This window comes from Melanerpes formicivorus, unplaced genomic scaffold (assembly GCF_026170545.1).
Source record: "Melanerpes formicivorus ecotype bairdi unplaced genomic scaffold, bMelFor1.0.p_v2 SCAF_25, whole genome shotgun sequence".
Taxonomy (NCBI): domain Eukaryota; kingdom Metazoa; phylum Chordata; class Aves; order Piciformes; family Picidae; genus Melanerpes; species Melanerpes formicivorus.
In genome coordinates this window covers 6,836,668-6,854,852 of record NW_027142377.1, presented here as the reverse complement: position 1 = coordinate 6,854,852, position 18,185 = coordinate 6,836,668, and the positions used below count along the sequence as shown (strand labels likewise).

The following is an 18,185-nucleotide window of genomic DNA, read 5'->3' as shown; positions in this document are numbered from 1 at the left end:
GGTTTCTGTCCTATTTTCTAATTGTAAATACCTGTATAATATTGTAAATACTGTATATTTTGTACATATTCATTGCATTCCATTGTAGAGTGTAGTTTTTGCTTTGTAAATACAGGTTCCATTTGTTTCCAACTGAGTTAGTCATGCTTAGTTAATGTGAATGGGAAACTTCAACCCACCACAAACCCAAATTCAATCTTTAAATGGCTCAGTGTCCATCCTGAGATACCTTATCCAAAGCCTCTCCCTAGGTTTTCTGCAGCTCTACTAGTGACACACAACTGCAGTAATGTCCTTTCAATCCTACAAGAAAGAAGCATAAAGTAAGGTCTTGACTGACTCTCTTTTTCAGTAGAATTGGCCAATGTGGTCATTCTCTGGCTACAAATATCCACGGGAAGAATAGATATATCCTTTAATAGCAGAGAGAGTGCTTAAAAAAGGACATTTTATTGCAGTGTTGCCGTCATCATAGTAAATTGCAGCATTTTCATTTTCCTGTATTTATTGCATTGAGATGTTTATATCACTGTGAAGCAAACATTTGCTTTCAAAGGTCATTGTATGTCTCTTCCTCTGGGATTATACGTAGGTATCTCTTAAACTTCAGTATAACCCTGTAAGGATATATAATGTTCTCACTATGGGATTCATTATTGCATCAGAACACTGATAAATTAGCAGATGCAGTACTCAAACTATAATAGACAAAGAATTTCTCTTAGCTGGTCTCTGTATTTTTCTTTAACTCTTAGTCTGTTGTGCTTCTGTATGAGCACTGGCATACTGTATAGGATTGGCTCTCAGGGAATTAGATGTGATATACATTCCACAAGGAACTTTTTACTCAAAGTCCTCAGCAGTGTCTTTGGCCTGTTGCCATTCTACTAAAATGAGGAGGTTTCAGCGGGCCCATGACAAACTGTGCTTTTGAATATCTGCCCAGGAATCAGTGAGAGTAAATCCATTATGGTTTACCTTTTCTTGGCCATTCTTGTAACCATAGAGTTTCAATGGTTTAATACATGAGAGGACTACATGTGCTGAAGAAACATCAGAAAATGAAAAATGTTAATTTTTACTCTAGAGAAATAATTCCCTTAAAAATATAAATCTGCTCTCTCCTGTATTTTATTGATAACAGGGTTTGTTATTGGACCTTCATGGTACTAGAGTGGAATTCCAGCCTAAATGGTGCTTTCCAAGGATATTGTTATCTCTAGTCTGCCCTGCAGACTGGACTGCAAAATCTTTTAAATGTATAAGTTCATTCACAGCTCTTTATGAAAATAACTGATTTTTACCCCAGATGAGAATGGTTCATTTGCTGATCAGGAGCAGTGACCTCCTGGAGCTACAGAACATGCCACAAAGGGGAATAACAATGCAGCAGTGGAGTGGAAAGGTTGGGGTGGCCTTGAAAGTATCTCAACACATATCTCAACACACCCTTCAGGAAGACACCAATTCCTGGATCATCTTTTCTGCCCAAACCTCAGCACACCAGTTTTTATAAAGCTTATTTACTGCTGTTTGTGAGCATCCTTGAAGAGTCTGACATAAGTCTGAATATTAGCCATGAAATTAAGCTCTGCATTTGTATCAGCTCAGGCTGCAGATGAGTTGCTTAAGCTTGATCCTTTGCACTGCTGTGACCATGCAGCTGGTGCAACTGGGTGGGCTTCTCCAACATACGTTTGGCCTTCTAAACATTGTGTGACCTATCACAAACCATCAAGGATGTTGTGATGTGTTCAGTGATGAAAGTGGAATGCTGTGGCAGTAGCTGCAGGGCTGACTCTTTGAGATGGAATTCTTCCTATTGTAGCTTCAAAGATGAAAAGCAACCATGAGTGAGGGCACTGCTAATGAAAAAGCATGAAGGTCACATATTCCCTCTTAGATAAGAAAAATGGCAAATCCGTTGCTGAAGATGCAGAGGAAATATGAGGAACTGTCTGCTTTCCTTACACATTTCTAATCAAACAGGATGTAATCTAGGAGGTATCCCTGCCACCTGGCTGTACTTGTTCAATTCCTACTCATGAAGTCCTGATGGAGAGCACTGTCCAAGTGAGGGACAGACTCATCTCTGGTAGATAATAACTTCCATTTAAACAGAGTTATTATAGTTAAAATTTTAGGGCCAAGCTCTGTCCTGACTTAGCGCGTTTCATAAAGGCTGTGTGTATCACCGAAAGTACCCCCTGGGACTCGTGCCTTCTTAAAGCAGCTTTGCTGAAAGAGGCTGCTTTTGTCCTCTTTCTGTAACTGAGCATGATGGCATGCATTTTATGGCTATTTGTTTGCAGACCTCCCCAATTTCCCCGCCTTCTCTGCACCTGGGATTAGGTTTTTCTGCAATGAACAAATCTAGCATTCAGTAACATTTGCAATGTGCCATGATTGAATCGAGCAAAGAAATAAGCCAGTGTTATTGTTATCAAAACCTGACAGATGGTAGGAGGACCCGCCTTTCTTAATCAAGTCATGCTCAGTAATCAGAGCTAGCTCAAATTTGTAACAAAAACAAGACTCTACCCAGATGAGGATTAATGGGAGGCTAGGATGAGCTCAGTGGCATCATTTTGTATTGAGAGGGATAAGCCAAGTACAGAATCTGACCCATTTTGTGGAGAAGTTGAAAATACCAGTTAGGTCCTGCCATCACTTTGCCTGAAATGAAGGATTCTCCCAGATAAACAACTCCTCCCAGTCTGAACTATATCATTGTGGACAAGTTACTAGCTGACACAGATCTGCATAGTTTGATGGTCTTCAGTTTCATTGCAGATATATCAGCCAAGTCCAGCCCTTCAGGTGATTCAGCTGAAATATAGGATGTGAGGAGCATAGGCTCGACTTTGACATCCTTCATCTTAAGGCTTTTAATTCTAGAGAAGAATGAATGGGTCTCAAGACTGTTTTTAGTAACAAATACATGTCCTAAATCTCCAGCTTTGACATGGATGGCACTTGAAGAATTAAGACAAAAGGAAAGGTTTTCCTCAAAGATCATAACAAGAATACAGCTTTGCTCTTTGAAAGTCATTAATAATACAGAAATACAGCACCCTGTAAAACCCTGTGCTTTCTCTGCTAGATAGGGTTTGCTATCCAGAACAAAAGGGTTTGGCTGAAGGCACACATAATAAAAGCATTTTCATGTGACTGACATTTAAGCACACTTCAGTGAGTCAGGGAGCCTAACCACTCTGTTTCTTCCCCTTTTTGCTATTTTCCAGGATCACAAACAGCTGAGTGCAAATCCCTGATCTGCAGCTTCTACAAACACACCCACAGAAAAAATGGCAGAAGACGCTGATATGCGCAATGAGTTGGAAGAAATGCAGCGGCGTGCTGACCAGCTCGCTGATGAAGTAGGACCAATATCTAAGCTGGAAACTTGGGTTTGGGTTTGGGGTAAGGGACATGTCCAGAAATAGGAGCTGATCCGGCAAAGGATTTCAAGAGCTGCTTCTGCTTTCTGTCAGATTTTCACTGAAAGTAGAATTGGAAATTAAATGAGCCAGGATAAAATTTAATGTTACATTTATTCTAGATTGAGGCATTTATTGATCATAAATTTGGTTTAGGTATTAGACTCTGCATCAATTTGACTGGCCTTAGAGCAAAAAGCAATTCAATATTTTCTGATGATTCCTTCAGTTTGCCAAACTCATTAAAGGTTAAAAGTCATCAGTTAAGTCTGTGAAAAGTCTTAGGTGAACACCACCGACGTTAAAGTGGAACACCAGCTGTACCAAGCACTACTGCTGCAATGTGTGAACAAGGGAGCACAAGCTTTAGAGGCTGCAGCTGCCTTGTGATGTGATGGGAACTGCTGCCCTAGCAGAGAGATGAAGATGAAGAGATCACCAGTATCCTGCTGATGGTCTGATTTTGAGGGAGAGCAGAGAGTGTGGGAAAAACATACTGTTAGCATGACTGTGCAGATTAGTGTTGGAAACTAACTTGTCAAATCTAAGTGGGCTTTCCTCTGTTTTACCAGTCTCTGGAGAGCACCCGTCGAATGCTGCAGCTTGTTGAAGAGGTAAGGACTTGCATTTTATTAGCACTTCTATGGTAAGTAAAAGTGATGGGGAGTCTGACACTGGAAGTGTTTGGGTTTTTTCTAATTCATTTTGCTAGGTCACAGCCGTGGCTTTACATGCCGCTCCATCCCTCCCTATCTTTACCCCTTAGGAGGGTCATTCAAGACACCGTGCCCTAGTTGTTAAGTGTCACAATATAGACCAGTTGCAAAGGCCCTTGCCTGACTACCTTCCCTCTCCATAAGCACATGCAGCTATTTATAGACATTGGTCACCACAGCACATAAATGTCACTTCTTTATGTATCTGGGAAACATTTATTAGGATTTCAAAGCTCATGAGATGTCCTAGATTGACAGCTTTGGAAAGAGTGCTGTCCGATTTTCCATGGTGCTAAGGAAGGGGACCTGGAGTTAGTCCTCACAGTTTATACCTGGCTGGAGAGGTCACTCCCAGAATGAAAAAACAGTTTGGTCAGGCTTCATTTCTCTCACTTCATAACAAAGGGGTTTAAAAGTCTGGATTCCCAAACTCAGTTTAGAGTGTTCAGGTGATGGAAAATTTTGTTCCTGCCTGACAGGACACATTATTTTCAGACACCATTATAAGCCTTGGCTCTGGAGCTGGTGACATTGTTAATCAGGGTCATCAGCACTGACAGTCCCAGTACTGCTGAGAACCAGAGGAGTCTCCAGCAGAGGCAACAGGAAGAAAATTGCATCAGGTCCTATGTTCAGGAACAAGCACAATCTCAGCCGTAGGCTTCATGGCCTTGAAATCAATCACAACCATGGAGATCAATGGTGTCCAGTGGAGATAGAATCTAATTTCTGTGTACAGATAAACAGACAGATTGTTTATTGAGCAGAGTCAACATCACTCCTTCTCCACAAACACTTCAGAACTAGGATCCTTGCAGCTGAAATATGCTCTTGTCTCACAAGCAATCTGTCCTTCTTTGCTGCTCAGTTCCCTGGACATGCCATTTCCAACCAACACTTTATATCAACTATATGCCTGATGCAGCTCCTGCTGAAAGCAATTCAATGACACAGAAGAGAGTTTCATGTGGGTACCTCCACAAATGCAGGGCTGGAGAGCCTGCTACCCCAAAGAGCCTGCAATCTAAATAGACAAAGCAGATGATGAGAGGGAAGACAGAGAGTAGAAGAAAAGGGAAGTGATTTACTCAGGGCCAAGACATCAGTAAATATCAGCCCCATCTCTCCTGAGCTGTATTTGTGTGACCTAAGCACCACTCAAATCTTCCTAACATATTGAACCAGTGTACTGTGAATGCCACTGGAATTTCTGTATTAAATCACAGCAAATAGCAAAGCTGGAGGAGAACTAAGACTGCTGAATTTACCAATGAATTCATGCAGGGCTCTAGCACTTCTCTGAAGACCTTGGCATCTCTCTGGACCTGGCTTTTATTCAGATGCTACAATATCTTCCTGTCCAAATAGAGAGGTTTCTAAAATTAGCCCTGAGTAGTCATAAGAATTTTTCTACAATGAGCTGATTTTCACTAATGTGGCTACAAAAGACCTTTAAAATTGTTCTGTGGTCTAAACAGTTGGATGATTACTTTCACCCCATTTCCTTAGTGCTTTTAAAAGAATGAAGCATTTAGGAAGTGAAGAGATTTTATACTGAAAATACAAGTGACGTGTGTCTTTGAAATCAAATTCACACTGCTCTGATTTAATAGACCCCCAAAATCCAATTAAACTCATTCTTAGAATATTTTCTGTCTCTACTTACTAGACAGGTTCTGCTTTCTCAGTGAAAGAATGCTTTTTACTCTCTTCTTTTAGTGGAGTGAAACAGTTATTCCTTGCTCAGGAAAAGGATGCCTCCATGTTTAAGCATTGTTACTCCATACATATGTGTGAATTACTGCCATCGTTGGCTCTGCTCTGTTAGGTATTAGGAAAATACAGACTAAACAGATTGACTCGGCTCCACTCTAGAGACAGAAGAATTCTGTACACCCAGGGAAGCTCTATATCAGTGCAAGGCATCCCTAGGGCTGAAATGTAGGTCATAGCCTGGGGGACAAAGCCAGTGTCCCCAAAGACCATGCCCTCCTTGCCCAAGAAGAATAGGCTGAGTTTGGAGATTATGCGCTGGTGCTGTTCAGAGGAAATGTCAGTAAGGAAAACCAAGTCTGTTACTGCTTTGTGCTTTAATAACCCAGCTTTGCAAGACACTGATTGCCTCAGTCCTAGAACAACAGGGGAAGTAAGGAGAAGTGTTGAGTCATTACTGCAAAGTCACCACTGCTTTGCCCCAAGGCAGCTACATGCTGGAACTGCAGATGATAAAAATCACTTTGCTCTGCGGTGCCCAGTATATCCACACAACACAGTTACATCTACACTGACCAGTATTTGAGCTCCAAATGCTATAAAGAGGCTGTTTGATGTCCATGATGCACAATGTCTGGGCCAAAACATAACAAAATGAATTAACTAGGGCAGAAGAAACTAAACAGACAGTTTGCAACTGTTCTTGTCATTTTCTTGTTCAAACTCTTTACCTCAGAGCCAGAATGAAATGCAGAATAACACATGCAAAGGAAAAAGCTGTGAGTCTACCTACAACCTTCCACTGGCACCACCATGGACTTCAAAGAAAATCAGTTGTAGGGCAAAAAAAAAAAATAATGCTTTCCAGCTGTGATACATCAAGGGAAAAAAATACCACCAGGAACAGAAAGCCCAGCAAGAAAGTGTTTAGCAACATGTGCAGACGGAAGGGGTATTTTGCACATTTAAATCCAGGCAGGACCGTCTTCTCCTCTCGTGAGCTTAGAGGTTAAAGCCAGGTTTACTAACAGTATCAAAGCTGAAATGGCAAGGTATAAGTGTTTGATAACCTCATAATGCTGCTCTATGCAGTGCACTGAATACACAGTATGCTGTTTTCTTCACTTCATTTGTGACTGGGAACTAAGTTTCCTCTGACATTCTTAATACAGTCAAATGTTCCTTAGTCTGAAGAACAAAAGCAAAAAAACTAACCTAGAATTTGGCCCAAAGCTTGTCAAAACTAATCTGAAAAATGCTTTTGACATCATTAGAAACTGGAATAGTTCTGCTCAGTGTTTTAATCTGTGTAATTCCAAAGAAGTATGTATTTGGCACAGGGCAATGTGATTCATAATTCTGACCTCATTTTTTCCTACTCAGGATTAGATCCTGTGTAAACCAGTGGAGTAGCACTGGGTCAGGATCATTGCACTAGATTAAAAATGTGCACAGGATTCAAGGCCAGGGCCACAGATTTGTATTGGATGAAGATCTGAACCACAGAGTGGATTAACAGGCTGAGAGATAACATTGGTCTTTAACTTACACTGAAGACATTAAAGCACTAATAGAGTGACAGTGAATTTGCAGCTGGAGCTGAGAAAATGCATTACTATGATGGCTTAAAAATGTTTCTTTGACCACATTTTTGTCTTTAGGCTGTTGACACTTCTCTTTAGTGTCTCTGGGAATTGCTAGCCAGCAATGTCATCCTGTCCTGGTATATAATCGTCTACATTAGTTTATTCAAAACAAATACTATCATCTGCATTGATTAAAGTAAAATTCTTCATCAAAGTGGATGTGTTCTTCACATAGCTGGGAGTGCATATCTATTTTTCTTCTGATATGTGATGAAAGCACTTTCTAGAATTTGGATTCCTGATTTGGTATATCATTCTCCTAGGCCATTAAGAAAATCACCCCTCAGGCCAAGCCAACATTAGAGTAGCTGTGTTTTGTAGCAGGCATAGATAGGACACAATGAATTGTGTTGAAGGAGCCGATGGGCCCTTTGAAAAGTCATCCCAATTCTCTTTCTAGTTTTAGTCCCATCTTGGGAAATCAATAATAGTAATAATAATAAAAGCTACAGCAATCCATTTTCCCTTCAAAGTGCTGGCTTCACTGAAGCATCAACAGATTTGGACACCTAAGAGCTGAATTAAGCCCAGAGTTTTAAAATCATATATTCCATCTTTTTGATCAGTAGTTTAGCCAGTGGTTTAGTGGAGAACCTGGGCACATGCTTCATAAGGCATTTTGAAACCAAACCAGCACTCTTGTTGGTTTGCTTTTATCTAAACACTAAACCTCGGTGATACTGAAAGGGTGGAATACATCAACTCCTGTAACCCTTTTATATTCATGGTACTCTTCCACCTAGTATGCACAGGAAGAAAGATGGCTTTAATCCTGGGTAAAGTGTAGCATTAATACACATTTTCATAACAAAATGGACCTCACTAGTTCTACCTGTTCATGGCTTCCTACATAGGATCTCACTGAGGGTGAGCACTGGATGTGGGTTGGAATTCTTCTTGAGCCTTCAGGACCAGACAAATCAAAGCAAGGACACCAGACCCTGCCATAACCCATGGGTCTTCTGGAAGCCTGTTATCAAGGTTTTATGGTTGATTGTTGTACAACATCTTCTAGGCTGGCAAGTCACAAATACAGCTTTCATCACCCCCTGTTACACACTTTCTAAACAGCTAGTTCAAGTCTACCTGCTGACACCTGATGCCCCTGAGAGCAAGCAGTTTCTGTTGGTACTTTCAGCACAGAAAACACCAACATTGTCCATGTTTGGGATCCAAAAACATTTGTTTGGTGCATTTCTTCCTCTGTATTCCTTTAGATGAAGAGGATTTGTAGCTTCTAGAGCAGCCTCAGCCCATAGTCAATGAGGGTCAGTTTCTGAGGGTTTCCCTCCTGTTCCTGGATGGTGGACACATTTTTCAAGTAGTACCGTCTCACAGACATGTTGGGTTTTGAACTATACAAAGGGTTGGTCACAATGCAAATACTGAACTTTTAGGAAAGTCTGTATGCATTTTAAATGAACAAATGTGTGTGGAGGGGTTGTTTGTGGTTTTGTTAGTGCTTTGGTTTGGGAGTTTTGGTTGTTTGTTTTGTTGGTTTTTAACTGGCTTTACACAGTTGTGGGTGGGTTTTTTTGGTGAAGAAGCTGAAAATCGATGCCTAATAGAAACTTGGAACAGGAGGAGAATGTCACTTGATGTCTGAATCATTGTCATTGAACATCTTTTTATTAGCTTCAATATTCTTTGGATTAGACCTCAAATGCAGACAAGTATATTCAATGCACACCCTTTAGTATTTTCACATTAGTGTTAACACTGTGGCAGGCTCTTAAGAGATACCGTATTGCCTGATAAAGTTAAATGGTTCTGATAGTTAGGCAAGTAAAAGAAAGCTGCACCTCTTTCACCATAAGGTCTAATTACTGAATCGGTCTCAACATAGATCTTACTCAGGTCACTGGGCATCTTGGCTGCACAAAGGCAGTTTGCTCAGATGTTCAAAACAGCAGGAAGAGAACCTCAGAGTGTTAAGGAACAGTAAACATTTTTCAGCCTGACTGTGTTTGACTCAGTGAAAGCCAGCTATCAAACCACCAATGGCAGGTTTTGGAGCCCAGTATTTAGAAGCATTTCCCATGCCAGACTGCACCACATGTACTCAGACACAAGGTGACGGAGGACCCATGCAATATTCTTGTATTTGCATGAGATATGTTTTTTAAAATAGATATAAATCTTTTAGAGTAAGACCAAAGGGTACCAAGAGCATAGAAAAAGCACAATAAAAAACTATTGCACATCCAGTGCGCAGAAGATCTAACATCTACTTTACAGAAGACATAAGATAAATAAAAGGGGTCTCCTTAGTCTAAGTAGGCAAATCTGAGATAACCCTTGGACCCCAAGTTTCTAAAAGCTGCCAAAATAAAAGCTGGCAGAGATCCAAGTAAATGCAGTATGAGCTTGAAGGGAGAGATTGCAGCAGTTGCTAGCTAGTAGATAGCTGCCCCAAGGGTAGTAGGACACAACAACCTATGGGCAGAGGTTTTTTCTCTCCACTTGACATCTCATGAGGGCATTTTTAAGAGGGAGAGAACCAAACAGTACACACACCTGGTACTTTCCCCAGTTTCTCCAGTGGCAAGAACATTAAAAACAAGAATGTGAGTACAAAGAGAGATAGACAAGAGTGCAAGAGGCATCTTGCATTCCTTTTGAACTGAGCAGTATCCTCTTAAAGCAAAGCAGAGAAGCACCAGCTGCAGCACCCAGGCAGCCCTCAAGTGTGGCAGAGATTCAAGTTTATAGCTTAGCCTATGTGGGTAGTGTGTTCCTGGCATGCCTTGGAGCACCCTGTAAGTACAGACTAGACAGTTGATAGTCAGAGAGACTTCACTTCTCCCAGGAAAAAAACCAAAACAGATTCACAGAGCAGGTGGGAGGAAGAATAGTATGAAGCATGTAGCTTGCCTCAAGGACAGCCTGAAAAATGAGAGGGATGGTCAGGACTTCAAGTTTCTCTTCCTCACATTCCTGTGCAACTGTGGGCATCTCCCCTTGTCATCTGCAAAATTGATACCATCAACTTTATCTGCTTTACAGAGGTTTGGTTGGCTTTCTGTTCATGGAAGCAGCTAAACATGCTGCACATATCCAGGTAACTCTGCTGGCAAGCTGACAGGCCACAGAGGACTTCCTTCATCTGTTATTGAAGTGCAACAGTCAGGACACCATTCAGGACATTAATTATTCACAGATGTTATCACTGCTCCAAGCAGAAGGGAGCTTGTTTCCCCTTTGTAATTAAAAAGGAGATAATCTAATCTGTGATACAGCTTAGTATCACAGCACCCAGAAACCTGAGACACCTGATCACATCCCAGGCTGATGATAATGCATACAAAAATTGTACTTATAAAGGGTGTCCTGCTGCTGGCTGAGGCAGGTGGGAGTTCTGAACTGCTCAGCTTAGCTCAAACCCAGTATCCAGCAAAGGTGATGATAGAATTCCCACTAACCTGTGGGAGCAGGGGCAGATTCATTACATTAGGTGTTTTAAAATTCCTACCTTCAAGCTTAAGCCAAAGTCCACTGACGCTAAAGGTGTCTGCAGGATGAATTAAAACTTGGCTCAAATCCATATCTATTAGATCTCTAAGCCAAAAAATATGGCTTAATCTTGTTAAATATTAGCCTGCTTTAAAATGGATTTCCTAAGTAGGTAAGCCTCTGACTTCTGTGTTGCAAAGGCTGTGTAAAAACCTCTATGCCTCCTTCCCAAGCATGTTTGTGTCATATCTATTTTCTCCCTTGGGATGAACATACTCTTAAAGTGCCAACACCCCTTTCTTCCCTTCTCCAGCCTCAGAGAACTTGGAGCTGAATGATCTCTTTCTAAAAATTACTTGTGTAAAGTGATAATTTTAATCTCAACATCCAGGACCTTGTGTTCTCTGCAGCAATTCAGCATCCCAATGAATTCTGAGGCCCTGATGGTATGAGAGTACATGGTTCCTTATACAGTGTCTGGGCACATAAGGTCTTTGGAGAGTGCCACCAGCCCCTTGCTATTTCTTCCACTGTTTTTCTTTTGTCTTTCTATGCCCCATACCTGAGTGTTCCCTCACTGATCTCTCTTTCTCTCTCTCTCTTTCTTCTCCCCTTCTCTCTCCTTACCTTGCTACCGCTATTTGGATGTAGAGTAAAGATGCTGGTATCAGGACTTTGGTTATGTTGGATGAGCAAGGAGGTAAGTTCGTATTGCTTCAGCAAGAAAGTATAACCCTTCTCAAAACACTTTACTAACTGTGTACAATCCTGAAAATAAGGGCCATAAAATGTGTGGCTGTGCATGAGAATCTCAAAATCTTTGCTTTTAGCTGCATTGTCTGACAGAGGAAATGTAAGATAACTGCATAAGGATCTGTATTACTTTTGATCTGTTTCCCATTAGCATCAAAGAGAGCTGCAGGCTGAACTCATCCAAATCACTTTTTTCATCAAGATTTCAGTCAAGATCCAGCTACACAGTGAGAAGATTTGCTTCCATCAGTATAAAATCCAACATTATTTACACAAGTGCTATGTAATTTTTTCCCTTGTTTTAGCCAATGGTGAAAAGCATGCAGTAAATGTATCCCAAGAGAAGGTAAAACTGGTTTAGTTTGTGTAAAATTCAATTGCCTTTTTATATAGCCATGTCAGTAAGGCTAACAAGAATTTAGCATTAAAAGCTATGACACAATCAGCTCATTACAATCGACTATACAGGAGTTTTCAGGCGTATATGAGTGCCTGCCTGTGGATGACAGTGACAAAGACAGAAGTAGATATATTCAATACATTCTAGGAAATTACATTTTTGCCCTTCATAATATTACAATGAAGCAGGTAGCTTCCCTGCCACCTCCCAGCAAACTACTAACTTTTCATTTGCTGCAGACCCACAGCACCAGCAAAATGGTGTCTCCAAAGAAAAATTAAATCAACAGAGTATAAATTTCAGCTACTCTATATCAAATCAGTGTCCCAAAAGCCCTTGTTTTTATTTACTATATGATACATGATGGTGTTAGGGAATGTATTCTACAGAGGTAGAACTGCATTACTCATCAAGCCCAGTATAGCATTATTGGGAAACTGACTGCAGGACTACACAGGCCCTTTTCATCTGTACTGTTGCTGTCTCTCTGGCTCTAAAGTGACTGAAAAATGATAGCAAGACCTAAACAGAAACTATTTTGTGTGTGTGTGTGTGTATGTCTCATTGCTTCCCCCCACCTCCCCGATTAGGGAAAAGAATTTAACCTCACCAGATTTTGTCACATCAATTTGTCTTGAGAAGAAAAATATTGCAGAGGATATTTTGTTGTCTTTTTTTTTCTTTTTTTTTTTTTTTTTTCTTTCCTGAATAATGGCAGTAAAAGAACTATCACTGAATACAGAAAGCCAGACATAACTTATACTGAAACAGATACAGCACCTGTCTAAATAATGTGGTTTGTTTCGGAAGTAAATTATACAGCTAAAATAAATCACAAATATTGTCAAAGAAAGACTGTAAATACCCAGGTGTGCCTTGCAATGTAATTCACAGACAGATCAGCAGAAACCTTAGTGGTTCCTAGAACTTCCCTTGTGTTTAGTCTAGAGAAAGTATGTTTCTGTTCTTCAACTATTATTTTTCCACAGATTGCTAGGGCATTGAATTTTGGTTTGTGTTTGGGGTTTCTTTCTTTGTTTGTTTTGTTGCACTTTGGAATTCTACTATTGCTAAACTTCTCTATGCAGGAGTTGTCTGGCTGACTCTCTAATTGTGCTAGGAAGAATAGTCTGTGTGAGCCAAGGAGCTGAAATTGGACCCACTGGCTGCATTGGAATCCAGGGAGCTCAGTATGAAAATCCAGTGAAACCTGCAAAGTGTTTTGTATGGCCAAAGATGTAGTTAGTCCCCTCTTATAGGATGAATCAGATGATTTAAAAGCCTCTTTACATTGATTATGGTTATGCCTTAAGTGGGTCAGTAAATTTAGCTTGTGACTACACACTATGGGTTTCTCAAGCAAAACATCCTAACAGTGCTACAGACCCTGGGAATGTTGTAAACACTGTACTGTGCTGAATGTTTAAATTTTGTCTCTTTAGCCATATGTAGCTGTACTAATTCCTGATTTGTTTTCTTATTTTAATGATAAAGGACTTACATTGGGTAAAATGCACTAATGATGACTTTCAACCTTCTGTAGTTAGTGCAATGTGTGCAACTCACAAATGTTTCTGCAGATTATCAGATTAAGGAAATTATTTGCTAACACTGCCATGTGATCTCTTTCCAGATTACTGCACAAGTCACTTAAGATTATTAGGTATTAAATATACGAAAACATGACATTGATCTTTCCAGTGGGTGGCAAGCAGAATATCTAATCTCTGCAGTTGCTGGAAGCTCTATTTCTAGGATTCCTTACAAAAATTGCTTGCTTTGAAGTTACAGAGACCTTAAAAAGAAAATGTCTTTGAGCCAATCTCAGTCTAAGTAACATAAAGCAGAACTCTTTTTTGACATCAATAAGCAGAAGCCTTTGGGATCATAAAAGGAAATAAGTCAATGTAATTTTACAGTACTAGGTATTTATACAATAAACCCAGTCTGGCTACCTTCTCTTGCCTAAACCTTAAGCACAGCCAGCTGCACAGCAGACCACAGAGTTTGTTATGACCCTACAGAGATGTGTAACATCACAAGAGCCTTCATTACTCCTCTTTCACAGAGAATGAGACAGCCATAAAAACTAGTGTACTTGGAAGTTACTAGGAAGATAAGTGGGCTTTTGGAATAGTCTCTCTACAATATTGAGTTACATTTTTGAGATACAGATGGCCACCCAAACCAGTTGAACACAGTCCTTCCCCTGGAGAGAACTATGTAAGGAAGGAGCTAAGGGGTTAAATTCTCCTTGTTGAGATTTTTTTCCATGAGTGGGAAATTCTGTTGGAGACACTATGTGTATCCATAACACATTTTTTTAAACCTACTCTTAAGAAAAGCTCCCTTAATTAATTATTTAAATATAAATATGTACATAATCTTTTAAAACATTTGCATTTTACACTAGAAATGTCATGATGCAAGATGTTATTGAACAGTGGCAACTGCTTTGCTTCATTAAATCTGTCTTTGAGGCATACTGACTTAGAGAAATTATAATATTTGGATGCATGCTAGTTAAAAGCAGGCCATAGAAATGAAACTGACAGTGCAAGGTGGAGATATGGAGATAAACCTCAACTGCTGGTATTGGATGGGTCCTAGAGTGGTAGGTCTCTTCCTCCAAAGGAAACTCCCCTGCTCTGGGAATATCAGCAGACAGAGAGATTTGGACACTTTTTTTGTGTGTATGATGACTTCTTTAGGCAGTTTATCATAAAAAAAACCCATTACTCTTCTTCTATTTAAAATGAGGTGGAGAGGAAAAACTTTTTCAATAACAGCAGTAGCAGCACAGCCATTTTTCACCCAAGACAAGACAGAGGAATTCACAACTTTGATAAACAATAAAGTGTCAATGCATAAGGAATTTGCAACTCAGCAAATGCACAAGCAGTAGTCAATGTGGGAGCAGCTTTATCTACCCAGCAGATCATGTTGAAGCATGGAGATAAAGCTTTGGAATAACTGGGTGCCCCAACAAGTGTTGCCACCATTTGATGGTACTCATACTAACTGACCTCTCTTCTTATTGCAGTTGTGAGTGTTACAGTTTTGTATGAGTCATGGCTGACCCATTTCTATGGTACTGAGAAACAACTACAGTAAATGCAAAGATAATTACCATTCCTTTCCATCAGAGACCAAAATTATGTCCCCTTGCACAGGCCCCTTCCCCAGTTTATCTCCTGTTCAACAGCTACCTTGAAAATTGATAGGCAGTGAGATGTCAAAAGCAAAGCTGCCAGAGGCGCTCCATTTATGAGCTGAGATGATCACGGTTTGAAACTGTTTGCTAATTAGCACAAAGACCATTTTCCAGATTCTACAGGGAAAATGGTATTGATTATGTTGAAAGTGTAGTGCAAAAAGGACGAATGAACCCCCCAAAAGTAGGTTGGGCCTTATCTACCATTATTTTTAGCACAGCTACATGTGGGCTCACAAGCACTCTCCATCAGCTTTATTCCACTTGCACCTGTGCTCATCAAAACCTTTCAGAGCAAAGCTAAGTCAGGACTCAGAATTTCTGAGAGGGCTGTCCTAGAAATGTGTTACACTCTGACATGATTCTTCTTTATGGAAAATAGGATCACTGAGGATCATTTGAAATAGTTAATCTGCTGACATTCTGTTAAATTCAGCCTTCTTCTATGCAAAGATGATTACAATGTGTTCTTAGATGTCCTTTTCATTTTATCTTATTGTTTTTTTTGTTTATTATTATTATTAATTTCTGTTAATCTAATTAAAATCATCCATTGCAGAAATTGCTTCATTGCACAATACTTCAGGCAAAGGAGCAAAAAGGGAGCAAGTTCCCTTCTTCACAAGCATTCAGCTGATATTCAAGCACAGGCCCCAAATCTGGTACACTTGTGAAGAAAATCAGTTATAAATTACAGATGAGGGATGCAAAGGTGGAGCAACACCACTCTTGCCCTGTCCTGGTCCTGTATCCAGTGCTGTGCTGAGGTGCTTTTGCAGCTACATTTGCTCAAGAGTGCACAGAGGCAGCTGAGGGATACTCTTGCTACAGCTTCCCTTTGCCAGCCACGTCCCCAGATCAGTCATAGAGTGAGGATTTGCCAGGGTGTCATGGAAAATCCCGGTGAAGACCCAGTGGCAAAGGGCCATAATGCTACAGTAAAGCTAACTAGTTTATGGTCCCTCAGTTGCCTATGGTTTTAATACAGAATTAATTCATAAGTATAACGATATAGGTGACAAAATACCCTTGTTTCTACCCTAAGATGTCATTAGTTTGATGGAAGATCTGGAAGATCACCATGTTTGAATCAAAGTGACATTCTCAGTCATAAAATGGTATCAATATGCAAAAAGGACTAATAATTAGCAGTGCTTCCTAGAGTAAAAAATGAGGGAAATGTCAGTGGACCATACCTCCGATGTGTACTCTGCTTCGAGAGAAGGCTAATTCTCTCATATATCATAGATGATACAGATGTAGTATATTCAAAGCATACTGTAACAAAGCATCAGACATTGTTTAAAAGCTCGCCTTGAAGCATTTATCTAAATGGGAGAAACAGGACATAACCTTTTGTGGGTGTGAATCTGTGTAGGTTGATGGCAGTATATGCCAGCAGACTGTCTTCCCTAAAACCTGTAATACAACATACAAAGATGGAATGGGGAAGACCTAATAAAAAAGACATTAAATTAACCTTTGGATAGCCATCTGATTTCTTACTGACTGGGATTCATTCTGGGCCAGTTTTTAATATCAGTTATACCAAAACAAATCCAGAGTGGCCCCATTAAGTTAATTCTTCTATAATATTTATATCTCAATACTTGTGGTTAGACTTATGAATCTATTTTCTTGCCTGTGGGACCAGATCTTTGACAGGTATAAATTAGTGCTGCTCCTTGAAGCCAGCATAACTACTCTGATTTAAACCAGTTAACAATCCAGCCCACACCATTAGGAACTAGCAAATGGTTTTAGGAGGAGCAGCCAGCTGTCTAGACTTCTGGGCTACTAATATGACATGTCCTTTTTACACTGATGAGGTTTCCACTAATGAAAGATAAATCAGTTGTGGGTCTCTTTTCTATTCAGAAATAGCATGGGCATCACACACAAATCCTGAAGCAGGATAAATAAGTCACATTGCTGGAAAGAGATATAATTTAAATTAAAGTCTTGTAGTAATACCAGATATACTCTTCAATCAGCACTTGTGTATTCAGGCAGAGTATGAAATGGAAAAGAAAGTTGAAAAGGCCCTCATACAAACCTTGCTTCAGAGAATGTTCACCTGAGCAAGGAAACATGCTTAGATTGAATGCCACTAGTGGTACCAGACTTAGGACTGGTCCCCACAGTCTCTTACCCCTCTTTTTATATAGACCAACCAAGGTTAGAGAAATACAGGCAGCAAAACCAGTGAGAGAAAGGTCAGTTACCATTTATCCCTTGTAGTGTCAAAATACACAGAGCCCTGAAAACCATCTGGGTTCTGTAAACACAGCTCGCACAAGCAGGAGGTGGGAATCTGTGACAGAGATGTAGCAATTCCCATCACACTGCATGAACCAGCATAAAAGCCAGCTCACACTCCCACAGCTGCTTCCCAGAGCAGCAGCAAGCATTGCTCAACCACACATGAGCAGGCAGGACTCTGAGTTAGTGAGAAGTAGGAGCATTTAGATGAGTATCACCTTCTACCACATGCTCCCATTTCTGATGAGATTGACAGTCCGTGGCTACAAACGTGAGCCAAAGTTACTGCTAAAGCATCTCAACCACAATTAAAATTACAATGTGCATTTAAACAACCCAACCTTATAGTTCTGGTTCCTGGCTCAGTAGTTTATCCGGCAGAAGTTGCGCAGTGTCTCGCTCAGGTTTCCTTAGTAGTTTCCCAGCTTTTGCCCACATTATATGTGCCCCTTTTAAAGGACAGTGCCAGGTAACCCTGATCCTCTAAATGTAACATTGGATTTGGGATCAGTAACTCCTGTGGTTTCAGGAGACAGGCACATCCAGCTGAGGAGAATGAGAACTGACAGCTGAAGAGCAGGTGTAGCT

General features: G+C 40.3%; 1 protein-coding gene across 2 annotated transcripts in view; it reads left to right on the top strand.

Moving 5' to 3' along the window:
* Positions 1–18,185, top strand: part of SNAP25 (synaptosome associated protein 25) — a 64,007-nt gene that overhangs the window by 30,620 nt on the left and 15,202 nt on the right. For both annotated transcript variants that reach the window (XM_068153179.1, XM_068153178.1), the window contains exons 2-4: positions 3,246–3,380; positions 4,013–4,054; positions 11,620–11,668. In XM_068153179.1, the coding sequence (XP_068009280.1) occupies positions 3,309–3,380; positions 4,013–4,054; positions 11,620–11,668 (163 nt within the window). In that variant the 5' untranslated portion in view covers positions 3,246–3,308. The remainder of the gene's footprint in view (positions 1–3,245; positions 3,381–4,012; positions 4,055–11,619; positions 11,669–18,185) is intronic.